This window comes from Hemicordylus capensis, chromosome 2, assembly GCF_027244095.1.
Source record: "Hemicordylus capensis ecotype Gifberg chromosome 2, rHemCap1.1.pri, whole genome shotgun sequence".
Taxonomy (NCBI): Eukaryota; Metazoa; Chordata; class Lepidosauria; order Squamata; family Cordylidae; genus Hemicordylus; species Hemicordylus capensis.
In genome coordinates, this window is record NC_069658.1 from 222921302 (window position 1) to 222934927 (window position 13626).

The window sequence follows — 13626 nt, forward strand, 5'->3', positions numbered from 1 at the left end:
ATCCTGAATATCCACCAATTTCCATTTAGTCCATTAAATTATTTGCAAACATTAACTACTACTACTATAAATATTCATATACAGTCATCCCTTGCCAACGGTGAGGGTTCTGTTCCAGGGAAATCTTGCAGTTGGCGAATTCGCAGTAGACGAGCCATTAAAATCAATGGCAACCCGGGGATTAGGGGAATCGCGGTCGCAAAAAGACTGAAAAATACAGTAAAAAATAGGGGGAAAGTCCCCCCCCCAATCACCGGGAGTGAGTAAGAGGAGTGAAAGGGAGGGGGACCCTGAAAATGACCCCAACCCCTGAAAATGACTCCCTGACCCCCTCCCAAATCATGACCCCCACAATTGCCAAAATATCTCACCAAACCATGGATACTCAGGTTGTAGTTGGTGAGACCTGCCACAATTTCCCGGTCGTGGATATTCAAAACTGTGATTGGGAAACCTGCAGTTGGTGAGGGATGACTGTAGCACTTTTCAACAAAAAGTCCTCAAAGCAAGTGATGTAGAAAAGCAAATAATAAATAAATAAGATGGTTTATATTAAACACCACTGGTGGATCATGGGGATTCTCGTGCGCTTTTTAAAAGACAGATTATACAAGACTAAAGTTCAGCTCTCCCTGTTCTAAAGCACTGTATAAATGTTCAGCTGTTAGTATAAAATTAGAGATGAATATTTTGATTTCAGTCCCATTATTTCAGTCCCATTAAGAAACCCTTCGCTTAGGCCAGGGTTTTCCAATTTTGCGTCCCCAGATGCTGTTGGACTACAGCTCCCAACTACTCCAGCCGCAATGTCAAAAGCCATGCATCTGGGGATGATTGGAGTTGTAGTCCAATGATATCTAGGGTTGGAAATCCTTGCTCTATAGAATAGGAGTGTTTGCATGGGTGGAAGGGTAAACTGATCCTTCTACCGCATTTTCCCATTCAAAATGGTGCTTTAAAATTTTTTATTTTCTCCTGGGGACCAGATTGCTCTTTCAGTTCTATGTACCCAAAGCAGCACAAAGATCTTCTAGTTCTGCATCAAATTTGTCTCAAGTCTCCCAGGGAGTCTTTCTCAGCCCTGTGAACTAGGCATGCAGAGCCCTGACTTTGGGACACCCTCTAATGTGTTTTTGCTGCACTGTGGACCCTGGCAATACCAGTACCCTTTGCATAACCTCTGAATACTTGTCTAATGAATGCCACCAGGTCTATTTTCATCTCCATCCAAATTGTGTGGGCGTGTACAGACGAGGCTTGTCTTTGGAAGGAGCCTCCTCTCTGCTGGATTTAATTAGCCACTCTCCAGTTTCCGCTTTAACAAGATCAGTCACATGGCACAGAACGTGCAGTTGGAGCTTAGTTCTTGCAAAAGGGCCAAGGATGACCTGACATGGCAGGGATTGTGCGTCAGTGATCTTAGCTCCCAAAGCCACGCTTCGATCCAGCCACTGCACAGTTTAGCCATTCAAGTGCTTTGTGGCGTGCTCTCGGGATAACAGCGGGCAGGCGGGGCTTAGCAGGGACATATTGTGGGAGAGAGTGAACCCCCTCAAAAGGCCACCTCACTCCCCTTTCGCATTTCCTTTTTTATTTTTACATTTGTTTCTTACTTGCTCTGCGTGCCGGCTCTCGCAGCTGTGTTACAAAATCATAAGCACATATTCAGGTGAAGTTTAAAAACAAATAAAAGCAAATTAAAATCCAGCAAGTTAAAACTGTAGGCATTTGAATAGTTTGTGATTTTGTAAACTTTTGAAATTTTTGAATTTCCTTATTAATGCTGTTAATTGTTATTGTTTGTTAATCTAGTCTGTGACTGCAATAAACATACTACTGCAGAATAAACTGTAGGCAAGTGTAGTTCTCAGTTGCTGCAGGAGCCCAGAGGCTTTGCTGGCTGCCCAAAAAGCTCTTTGCTGCTATCTGAACGTTTGCAAGAGAGCACATAGGAACACAGGAAACTGCCTTATACTGAGTCAGACTGTTGGTCCATCTAGCTCAGTATTGTCTACACTGACTGGCAGCAGCTGTACTTAGGTTTCAGGCAGGGATCTTCCACAGTCCTACCTGGAGATGCTGCCAGGGATTGAACCTGGGACATTCTGTATGCAAAGCAAATGATCTACCACTGAGTTACAGCCCCTCCTCTATACTACAAAGCTGCCTCCAACTAGTCAGACCCTTGGTCCATCTGGCTCAGTATTGTCTACAGTGACTGGCAGAGGCTACTCCAAGGTTCAGGCAGGAGTCTTTCCTAGCCGTACCTGGTGATACCAGGGATTGTAGTGGGTTAGATCTACCAAAGACTTGGCTACCTACAATGGAGGGCCTTAAGGTGGTAGAGAATGTGAGGAGAGGAAATGTGTGTTCAGATAACCTGGCTCCAGGCTGTGTCAAGCTTTAAACAGCTGCCTTTTGAAGTGGGCCTGGTAATACCCTGTTTCCCCGACCTACCCCGGAAGTAAGACCTAGCAGTAATTTCTGATGTACCACTAATTGCCCTAGTGCATTTTGGGGGGCTAAAATTAATATAAGACACTGTCTTATTTTGGGGCAAACACGGTAGACTCCACAGCTTTCTTCTTTATGCCATCAACCCTAACCATCTTCTTTTGGCAGGGATGTTTCTGCATTTCTTGATCCTTATAGGGGAGGCAGGGACATGGTGGCTGAGGAACCACGAATTTCCCCCCACCTCCATCCCTTGTAACCCCTGCTAGCTGGGCAAAGAAGCACCTTTTAAAGTGGCTAATCTTCTGTTTAGCTGAGCAACCATATACAGCTCAGCATAGTGTCCCTCTTAGTGTTTACTGCTCTTGTCTCCCTTGCATTTCTTTTTAGGTGGTTAGCCTCTTTGGAAGAAGGAACCATTTCCTTATTGCTTTTGCTATGTACACAAGTTGAAAAGCATTGTCATAAATCCAGGGGTTCTCAATTTTGGGTCCCAGATGTTTTTAGGACGACAAGTTCCATCATTCCCAGTCACAATGGCTGAAGACGAGATGATGGGACTTGTTGTTCAAAAACAGCTGGGACCCAAGACTGAGAATCCCTGGATTTATGATCATGATTTCCATGTCTTAGTTCCTGATCACTTGGGATGGTGAGTTCACTTCAGGCCCCCGCCCCGCCCCCGTCCCCAGGCTACTCCATCCTTCCTCCTCCCATCTGCCTATGAGCTGCGGAAGAAAGGGGCCGGAAGCATGGGCAGTAACAGCAGTGGGCCAAGGAGCACTTGCAGCTACACTTGTGCTAGGGAGAGCGAGAGCTGTGCCAGACATGGAACCTTCTCACCTTACAGACAGACAGAGCCACCCGGGGTTCCATTTATTTTCCTGAAACCTCCTCAGGTGCTGCTTGCATCTTTTCAAATAGATTCTATAATTTGGGTTTTTGCTTAGGGGGAGCGGGGGGCGGGCGGGGAAGCACAACCAACTGTGTTTGCTTTCTTTGAATCCCACTCAGCAAGTGCGACCCTCTCCTGCTTGTTTCCTAGATTGTGTTCACAGACCTGTCCATTTTATTCCTGTGCAGCAACTAGTATACTTTTGAAATGGTGCTTTTGAAATGATGAAAGGGTGCTGGTGCTGTACTGAGCTATCTGAGCCTTACAGCCCTTTCCTCTCTCTCCCTTAGTTTAATGTCGGGTTTGGCCACCATGGACTCCAAAGTCTGCGGGAAGATGGGGATTATCACCATTACCTATTATCTCTGGACGACCTTCCTGGCAGTTACCACGGGAATCGTCTTGGTGATCTGCATGCACCCCGGGGCTGCTGCCCAGAAGGAGGACTACACAGTCAGCAAAGTGGTGCTCAGTTCCGCGGATGCTTTGCTGGACCTCATCAGGTACCTGTGTCCCCTTGCCTTTTTTTTTTTAAAGCTTTTTTTTTTTTAGCCTTTTTGGTGGTGTTGAACTCCTGAGAACCCCTGAAATACAGGGTTGATGTTTTTATATATGTCTGTTTCCGACTGTTAGGTCCCTTCCTGATCCCAAGGGACAGCCAATCTGAGACAGACAATGAGTATAGCTCTTATAGAAGCATACGTACTGCCTCATTTCTGGCCTGGTCAGCCTTCGGAGATTAAAACGGGAAAGGTTTCCATGCCTGCCCAGTCCCATTGCTGGTATCAGGTAGGGAATCTGTTCATCTCTATATTTAGGTCTCCAGGAATTGCGGCTCTCACCAGGCAGTGGGGAGGCATTCACCCCCACCCCCACCCCCCGCTGACCAATGTTAGATACTGGTGGGGGGCTGTGGGGGGAAGGGGGGACAGTTTGTATCCAGACCTTATCATTTTTGCATCTGATCCTAGTTTCTGGGGGAAATGCAGAGTGAGCATGGTTTGAATCTCCATTTTCAAAGGCAGTTTGCACTTGAATGCTGCATGCCATTGAGAGGAGGAGAGTTGGTTGCCTTTATGGACTTACAAAGGATTTCTGGTGGCCACTACTGGCATCAGGATGCTGGACTAGATAGATTTTTAAAATCTGACCCAGTGAGGCTCTTTTTATTAAAAAGGGATGGGGTAAATTCATGCTGAGGAGAGAGGCTTACCAGCAGCTCTTAGCCATGGCACAGAGCCTCCATGTTCAGAAGCAATCTGCTAATATCAGCTGCTGACAGCGAATAGCAGAGAGAGAGCTGTTGCCTTCATGTTCTGTGTTTGGGCTTCCTGAAGGCATCTGGCTGGCTTTGGTGGGAAACAAGATGCTGGACTATATGGGATTGATCCAACAGCACTCTTCCTATTTTAATAATTAATGCTTTCTAGAACACTTTATTTTAAAATATGAAGTCAGATGGAGGAGATAGCTGACTCTGGAGCTCATCCTCATCCCCATCCCTCATCTGCTGATTCATCCCACCCATTTCCACAGTAGTATGTTGAATATGCATGCTTCTGTCACAACAGCTGAGTTCTTTTTTCCACCTTGTCAGGGGCTGAGAAAAGAAGGATGGGAGTGACAGAATAATGGCAGGGTTGGAGTGGAAAGGAGAGGGACAAGAAAAAGAGAGAAAGGGTGTCTTGGAAAGAGACCCTCTGATATCTGGCTTTCCTGAGGCCTGAGCTTCTACACCTATTCCCTCCCCACACCCACCTATGCAGAATTCTTTATTAGATTCTGTTCTGGTTTCCAAGCCCCTTGGAGTACAACTGACCTTAACCTTTCTCTCCAGTTCAGGGGTTCTCGACCTTGGCTCCTCAGATGTTGTCGGACTACAACTCCCATCATTCCCAGACACAGTGGCTTTTGGACATTTTGGCTGGTAATGATGAGAGCTGTAGTCCAATAGAATCAGGGACCCACAGATTGGGAACCCTTGATCTACAGCATTAAGGATTAGATGTTTGGTTTTTAATAAGAATAATGGATTAGAAGTTTGCTTTTTAGGATCTGAAGTTTTAAGGATTAGAAGTTGGTCCTTCATTTTGAAAATCCTCTGGGTAGTTTTGCTACAGAATCCATCCTGTGACCTGTGGGGCAGTTATTCCAGTTCACATTCATGCATCCTAAGGACTGCCTTTTCTCCATATGCATCTGCCGGTTGGTTAAGCTCATCTGGAGAGGGGAGGGCTGCTCTCTGTGCTCCCTTTAGAGCAGGCCTGCTCAACTTTGGCCCTCCTGCAGATGTTGGCCTACAGCTCCCATAATCCCTGGCTATTGGCCACTGTGGCTGGGGATTATGGGAGTTGTAGTCCAAAAATAGCTGGGGGGGTGCTAAGTTGAGCAGGCCTGTTTTAGAGATTAGGCTGCAGAGTCTTTTTTACAATGCACCTCATTTGTGGACCCATCTTCCCCCAAAATGCCTTTACTATCTCTTTGAGGCAAGGTCAAAACAGTTTTATGCTCCTCATTATTTGATGGATGAAGTTTTCCTTACTACTTCTTATCACTGTTTTAAGCAGGCTTTTTTGGACTCTTTCTAGATAGCTTAATTACACATAATTGTTAATTATTTTTCATTGTCATGAGCCTTCTTGAAGGGGTGTGGGTATGGGTGGGTGTAAGTGGAACGGCAGAATATGGATATTCTAAATAAATGAATGAATGAAACATTGAACGAAGATGAAGTTTCACACAGGCTGCTCAGTTCAATTTTTCCCCCTTCTCCTACAGAAATATGTTTCCTTCCAACCTCATTGAGGCCTCATTTCAGCAGGTGAGTCCTTCATCTGGAATGGGTCTGTGTGGCCTGTGCAAGTGCAGCCCAGTTGCCAATCCAGCAAGTACCTCTCTCTGCAGTTTGCATCACTCAACTGATACAGATTTAGCCATAGCTGCTCCCGTTTTTCAACTGGGATGCAGACATATTTAGCAGCTGTCCTGGGTATTTTTGACCATCTGTGGCATGAGAGCTTGCAGCAGAGTGTGTGTGTGTGTGTGTGTGTGTGTGTGTGTGTGTGTGTGTGTGTAAGAGAGAGGGAGCACGCGAGTAAGCACAAGGGCGGGGGGGGGGCATATATGACAAAATGTAAAGTGTGAGCCAGACCACACCTTACATAGCATCCAGAAACATCTCCCCCCAAGGGTTACCAACAGTGCCTTATTAGGGTGGTCCCTTATTTCAGCCCAGAATTGACTGTCCCGTACGGGATGCCATTTGTCCCTTATTTTCAGCCAATGGGAAGAACCTATGGCACAGATCAAACCAGTTATTTTCACTAATAATGGAATAATTAATGAGTTCCAATTCCTTTCACTTCTTCCTCCTTACCAGAGAACTCTGCAGTTCTGGTGGTCTGCAGGCAGCTTAGGGTTGCCAACAGCCCCATATTGGGGACATTAACCAAAACATTAACATTAGCAGCTATCAATGATTGGCTAACTTAGCATTACCCAGCTTTCAGGATCATAGAAACCATGCAGGCAATGACTAGTAGATAGTGCTGATGTGTGAAACCTATTGTTACTGGCTAACAATAACTTCTCTTTCTGGAAAACAAAATTACATCACACCCAGTTTGGCTAACCATGCTTAGATCAATAAGCAGAGGAGAAGCCATCTAAGGGGTACCCTAGTTTAAGTTGAAAGTGGTAATAACAAATAGAGCACTCAAGCGGGCAAGTACTCCTGCATAAAATTGTTGCCAGAACCTAAGGGTTATACTCGTGCGTCAAATGGGCCACAACCCAAAATTTGGCTTAAAATAAGCCAAATCTGGCCCCGCTTGTGTCTCTTATTCAGGCAGTGGAACGTTGGCAACCCTACCCCCACCTCTTACTTTTCTTGATAACAGGGCTTCCCAGCCTTGGGACCCCAGGTGTTGTTGGACTAAAACTCCCATCAACCCCAGCCACAGTGGCTGAAGGGAACTGTAGCCCAACAATCTCTGGGGACCCAAGTTTGATTACTCCTCCTTTATAACATTCAGTTTCAGTCTGAGAGGGAGTTCTGTGGAACTCAGAAGCTTGCACACCCCTGTGTGAACCTTGGCTAACCCTAGTAACCAAAAAAAAGTTACAAGGTTTAGGATGATTGCAATGTTATTTGTCATATGCAAAAAATTAGAACCAGTGTAGATGGTGTGTTCGTTTGGAAGAGAAGGAAATTACGGACCCTGAGGACAGAGCCAACCCTTTACTCAGCAGCCACATTTCCAAGTGGGGTCCCAGTCACTGAGTGCCCCCTGGTGGCATTTACCACATTCTTGCAAGAGAGAGAGGGAGAGAGAGCATGGAAGCTGTCTCCAGGTGGACATTTGGGATGATAATTCAAAGAGGAGTCTAGTTTGCATTTGGCAGAATGAGCTTGTGATGAAACGGGGGTGACTCTATGCTCTCCTGGGATTAATTAATTAATTACATTTCTATACCCAAAGGTCTCAGAGCGGGTTACAATAAAACCAATATAAAACATAATTAAAATACAACATCGTAACGTCAAAAATACAGTAAGAAATTCAGTGCCTGAGAGGGGAAGAACCACAACATCTCTAATCAAAGGCCGGGGTAAAGAGGTGCGTCAGTGTCGGAGCTTGGCTCACCTCAGAGGGGAGGGCATTCCACAACCTAGGGGCCACCACAGAGAAAGCCCTCTCACATGCCCCTACCCCATTAACTGCTGACAATGGTGGCACTACCAAGAGGGCCTCTCGTACAGATCTTAACTGACGGGCAGGTCTTAATGGGAGAATCCCTCAGTAGAGAGATTGCTCTGATCCCAAATCTAGGAGCACGCCGCTCCTTCAAAGTAGACTGCCACCAGTTGAAGACTGAGCTAAAGCCAATGACCAGGCTTAGATACAGCCTCGACAACCTAGAACTGTTTGTCTTGGGACTTACAGGCACTGTACAGCCAGAGTCCACACAACCCAGCTCTAGACAACAAGTTTTTATTCTGAAAACAACTCAATAGTAGAACACCCATTTGCAGATGAAAATGGGTGAACATTGGACAGGCCTTTGTCCTCTAGATTTAAAGCCATGAGGGAGGGATCTTCTCCCAGGACCCATCCCTCTTCACTTCTGCATGTTCTGCTTTGCTTCTAGTACCGAACAGTCCTTGTCCCTGTGGTGAAATCCTCCGGGTTCCCAAAGATGCCAAAGAAATCTCTGAGTTTCATCTATTTTGCTCCGGACTCCGAAAACCCAGAGATCCAGCGACCAGTGCTTCTTGAGATCACACCGTCCCCAGAAATGACCTACCGAACCCTCCCAGGCAGCAATAATGAGATGAACGTCTTGGGAATTGTAATCTTCTCAGCCACAATTGGTACGTGACCAGCCCTAGAGCAGGGGTGGTATCCCTCCTTTGTGTAGATTTGGTTGAATCAGGATTTAGGGATGGGGGACCTCAGGCCAATGGTTATTTTCCTGCTCTACCTACCTCAGAAGGTTGTTGTAAGAATAAAGCAGTGGGGAGAGAGGATCTTGTACACATGGGGATGGGTCTATAGCTCAGAGGTAGGCCATCCGCCTTGTATGCAGAAGGTCCCAGGTTCATTCCCTGGCATCTACAGAGAGACTCCTGCCTGAAACCTTGAAGAGCTACTGCTAGTCAATCTAGACCAGGCCTGCTTAACTTCAGCCCTCCTGCAGATGTTGGCCTACAACTCCCATAATCCCTGGCTATTGGCCCCTGTGGCTGGGGCTTATGGGAACTGTAGTCCAAAAACAGCTGGGGGGCCTAAGTTGAGCAGGCCTGATCTAGACAATACTGAGCTAGACATACCAATGATCTGACTCCATATGGAGGGGTCCCATTCAGCTATAATACTTGCTGGGTGATTCTGGGCCAGTCACTTTTCTCTCAGCCTAACCTGCTTCACAGGGTTGTTGTGAGGAGAAACTTAAGTACACTGCTCTGGGCTCCTTGGAGGAAGAGTGGGATATAAAATGTAAATAATAAATGTAAAGAATAATGAGATTAGGTAGCTTCCTATATTCCTGTACACCACCCTGAGTGCTTGGGAAGAAGGGCAGGATAGAAATAGAATGATTACTAACTAATAATATTGTTCCCAAAGGCTCTGGTTGATCAAGTTTTAAATTTTATTTTAAATTCATTTTTTGAATAACTTTTAGAAGGAAAACGCATAGAGTTGTCCCAAAATGAGCAATTATACACACAGTTAAATGTAGGCATTTGCTGCTACAATATGTAGGATTTGTGGGGCAATAAAAGAGAACCAGTGCAAAAAGTTCAACTTATCCAGAACCATCTATATCTCGTGTTCACTTATACTGTATAATCCTGTTCATGTATATTTCTTGGCTTTGCTCAAGGGCCATTTTCCAGTCCCATCTGGAGGGGCAGCTGTGTTAGTCTGTGGCAGCAAAAACAGAAAAGCACCTTGTGGCACCTTAAGGGCTACAGTCAATCTGCAAACTTTTAAGGTGCCACAGGACACTTGGTCATTCTCTTGACTGCAAGATTTGCCTCTACTGGAATTGTGGGTATAATTTGTGCAATAGTCTGCATCCACCTGCCCTTAGCTACCTCTGGGGTGAGCAAGTGGAAGGAGTTGCAGTGTGAGGAAAGACACAACACTGCTGGAGGGCAGGGCAGAAAGGCTCCTGGAGAGTCAGGAGCTGCTGTGGAGAAGGTGAAGATCTTGTAAGGGCCAAAGGGTGCAGACAAGGAAATGCCTCTTGGATGTGATGGGAGAGAGACAACCTGTTCAGAGACTGGGAAGGCTGGAGGCTGCTTGGTCCACACAGGGGCAGAAAGCCAACTTTGCAACAGGGGAGGGGAGGTTGAAAGGAGCCCACCACTGGGGGAAGGCAGAGAAGAGAGATTCATGACAGGAGGGTGGGGGGAGCATGGGCAGAAGCCTGGAAGTGGACTTCTGTGCGAGGGGAAGAACTGGAAGGGTCAACCTGGCTTGGCAGCCATGTTGGACATGATGCAAGAAACAAATAGTGGCCCTGGATATGTGGTTATTTTTGGCTATGGAGAAACTCCATCCTGAAGGTGCTGCCCCTTTTCCTAAATACATGCATCCTGGCTGCTTCTCCTGTACCAGGGCGCTTTCCAGATCACACACTACCACAGTGTCACTACTGTCTGTTAAGTGTGCTCCCTTACTGCCTGTGTTTCAACATCGCAGTCCCTGCACTAGATGCCACTCACATTTCGGATGCCTTCTTTTGGATTTTATCCTTGCGTTTTAGTCCTACAACGTTGCATGTGCGTTGCAAAAAACCCCAAAAGCTGTATTTTCCCATTGTAGGAGGGTTGTGCAAGCTATTTACATTTTCAAAACAATCCTGCCAAGCCGAAGCATTTAACTGCTGAACAGCGTGTTATCTGGAAAGTGCGTTGGTGGGAGGGGGGGCTGTGGGGTGGCTGGTGCTAGAGCAGGCTGCTGCTGCTGCTGCTGCCCTCTAGCACCCTGCTGCTGTGAAGCAACATGGCTGCTCTCCCACCTTTGCTGACAATGCCAGTGAGCTGTGTCTCTTTCTGGGGACAGGCCTCCTTTTGGGGAAGATGGGGGAGCGTGGGGCTCCTCTGGTCAACGTGTGCCAGTGCCTGAATGAAGCCGTGATGAAGATTGTCTCCATGGCCGTCTGGTGAGTTGAACCCCACCCTGCTCAGCCAGGCTTGAAACTCCATGCTAAGGGGAGGTGTCTCGCTCAGGGGGCAAGCTGAAGCAGGGTGCTTGGGAAGCTTGACCCTTCCATGAATGTGAAGCCCAGCCCTCACAACTTGTCGGATGTCACAAGGAGGGGGAGGGAGGCCAACGTGAAGGCCCTTGGGGTCTGTAAAGCTCTAGGAGAGCCCCCTGCCCTGATTCGTTTCTCTGCTACTTCCAGGCTCCTCTACATTTACTACAATAGAAACAATAAATAATTTTCTCCTTTCTTTCGCTAGCACTAGAACTTCAGGGGTAGGGGAAATTACTCAGTGAAGCAAATGGGCAGTAGATTCAGGCCTGACCAAAGGAAGTGTTTTTTCACCCATGGCAAAATCAATTTACAGCAGAGGTTCTCAAATTTTGGTTCCCATAGGTTGTTGGATTACAGTTCCCATCATCCCTATCATCTTCAGCCATTGTGGTTGGGGATGATGGGAGTAGAAGTCCAACAGCATCTGGGGACTCAAGTCTGAGAGAGTCCCCGGCTTACATAATCCATGGCTAGAAGAAATGGTGATAGGAATTGGCTTAAATGGTTGAAAAGGGGATGGCAGAGGAGAGCAATACCAACTTTTACGTGATGGCTAAGTGGAACCTCCAGGCTCAGAGGCAGTGTATCTCTGAATACCAGTTGCTGGAGGACAAACAGCAAGGGAAACTGCTGCCTTCATGCTATGCTTAGGGGTTTCCTAGGACCATCTGGCTGTCCACTGCTTTCACATGCAGGTTCCAAGCATGATCTTATTCCCTGTATACACACTGCAGCAAGCCTCTGTCCTATTTTCCAGCATGATCTTAACCCCTGTACACACACTGAGCAGGGACCTCGCATGATTTTCTCAGTGCCACCTGCCAGCCAGTTCTTGTGCTTTGAGAACTCAAATTTTCTCCATTACTGGTTTTGTAGCATCTGGGGGAAAGGGCAGGTTCTCCACAGAATGCAAGAGCTGGCCAGCAGATGGAGCTGTGAAAATCATGCGAGGTCCCTGCTTGGCATGTGTACAGAGGGTAAGATCACACTCAGAAGAAGAGCAGCAGCTTGCTTATAAGAAACATAGGGGGAGTGAGATCACCGTGAAAAAGCTTTTAACATCTCTCTGTTCACTGCTGTCTGGAAAAAGCCCAGAGACAGATAAAGAGCCAGGGCTTGCAGCATCTTTGAGTGCCCTTGACATCCACTTCTTCAGAAAGAGACCTGTGATGCAGGTGATGACAGCTATAACCGCCATCTGTGCTGACTGCTATCTTTTTATGCACTTCCCCGGCCTCCATTCCCTCCAGGGCAGCCCTACCTCCTGCCACCCATCACTTCCATGCTAGATGCTGGGATCCAGCCATCTCTGTCCTGCCCCTTCTTCCTCCACGCCATGAAACTCCCACATAGTGGGGAAGGGAGTCCTTCGTGCCAGGCTCTCTCTCTATCCCAGACTCACCTGAAGGCCCGAGGAATGAATGCTGATGCCTTGTGCTTGGCAGGTACTTCCCGTTCGGCATTGTCTTCCTGATTGCTGGAAAGATCTTGGAGATGGAGGAGCCTTCAGTGATCGGAAAGAAGCTGGGCCTCTATGCCATGACGGTGGTGACTGGGCTGGCCATCCACAGCCTCTGCTTCTTGCCTCTGCTCTTTGTGCTGATTACCAAGAAAAACCCCTTCTCCTTCATGAGGGGGATCCTCCAAGCCCTCCTGATTGCTCTGGCCACATCGTCCAGGTAGGAAAGGCTGTAGGGCAGCTCATAAATGTGCTCAATAAACACTGTGCTCTCCCTCGGTGGACATTAAAATGGCTTCAGTTGCTCCTGTGTCTGCACTGTACTTGTAGCAAAGATGTTGGCTTAAGAAAGGGCATCTCTGGACAGGCACCCACCCTTCTCCTCCTATAATAATACTGCTGTGAATGTTTATATACTTGTTTATATACCACTTTTCAACAAAGTTCTCAAAGTGGTCTGCACAGAAAAATACAAATAAATAAGATGATTCCCTGTCCCAAAAGGGTTCACAGTCTAAGAAGAAACACAAGGTAACCAGCAACAGGCACTGGAGGGATGTTGCGCTAGTAGGGGTGTGCACAAACACGTTCGGGAGGCAGGGGAGAGTCCTTTAAGGCGCAGGGAGGGTGCTCTTACCTCCCCTGCCACATTTCCCCCTTCTGGTGCCCCCTCCCCCTCCCTGTGCCTTAAAGAAACACCACCACCCCCAGCTTCCGAACCAACTCAAATGCCAGACATCCGGACCAATTCATGCACCTCCCTATGCACTAGTTGCTCTCCCCCTGCTAAATAAGAGAATCACCACTTTTAAAGGTGCCTCTTTGCTCAGTTAGCAGGGGCTGAGACCATTGTGGCTGAGGGATGATGGGAGTTGTAGTCCAACAACATCTGGGAACCCATAGTTGGAAATTCTGCTCTATAACATACCAAGGATTCCCCTGTTAACTGGGCAAAAGAGGCTCTCTTATTGTTATGGGGAAGCGCAACTGTCCCTGTCCGATTCCAGTACACCATCTTTCCAGCGGCTGAACCTGGTGTTTCCCTTAC

The 13626-nt window shown here is 47.1% G+C and overlaps 1 protein-coding gene across 1 annotated transcript in view; it reads left to right on the forward strand.

The window, feature by feature from the left end:
* The window catches only part of LOC128345843 (excitatory amino acid transporter 5-like), a 43466-nt gene that overhangs the window by 24152 nt on the left and 5688 nt on the right, over nucleotides 1-13626 (forward strand). Inside the window, exons 3-7 of the mRNA XM_053298412.1 lie at nucleotides 3640-3852; nucleotides 6128-6170; nucleotides 8501-8723; nucleotides 10924-11023; nucleotides 12565-12798. Of these exons, the coding sequence (XP_053154387.1) occupies nucleotides 3640-3852; nucleotides 6128-6170; nucleotides 8501-8723; nucleotides 10924-11023; nucleotides 12565-12798 (813 nt within the window). The remainder of the gene's footprint in view (nucleotides 1-3639; nucleotides 3853-6127; nucleotides 6171-8500; nucleotides 8724-10923; nucleotides 11024-12564; nucleotides 12799-13626) is intronic.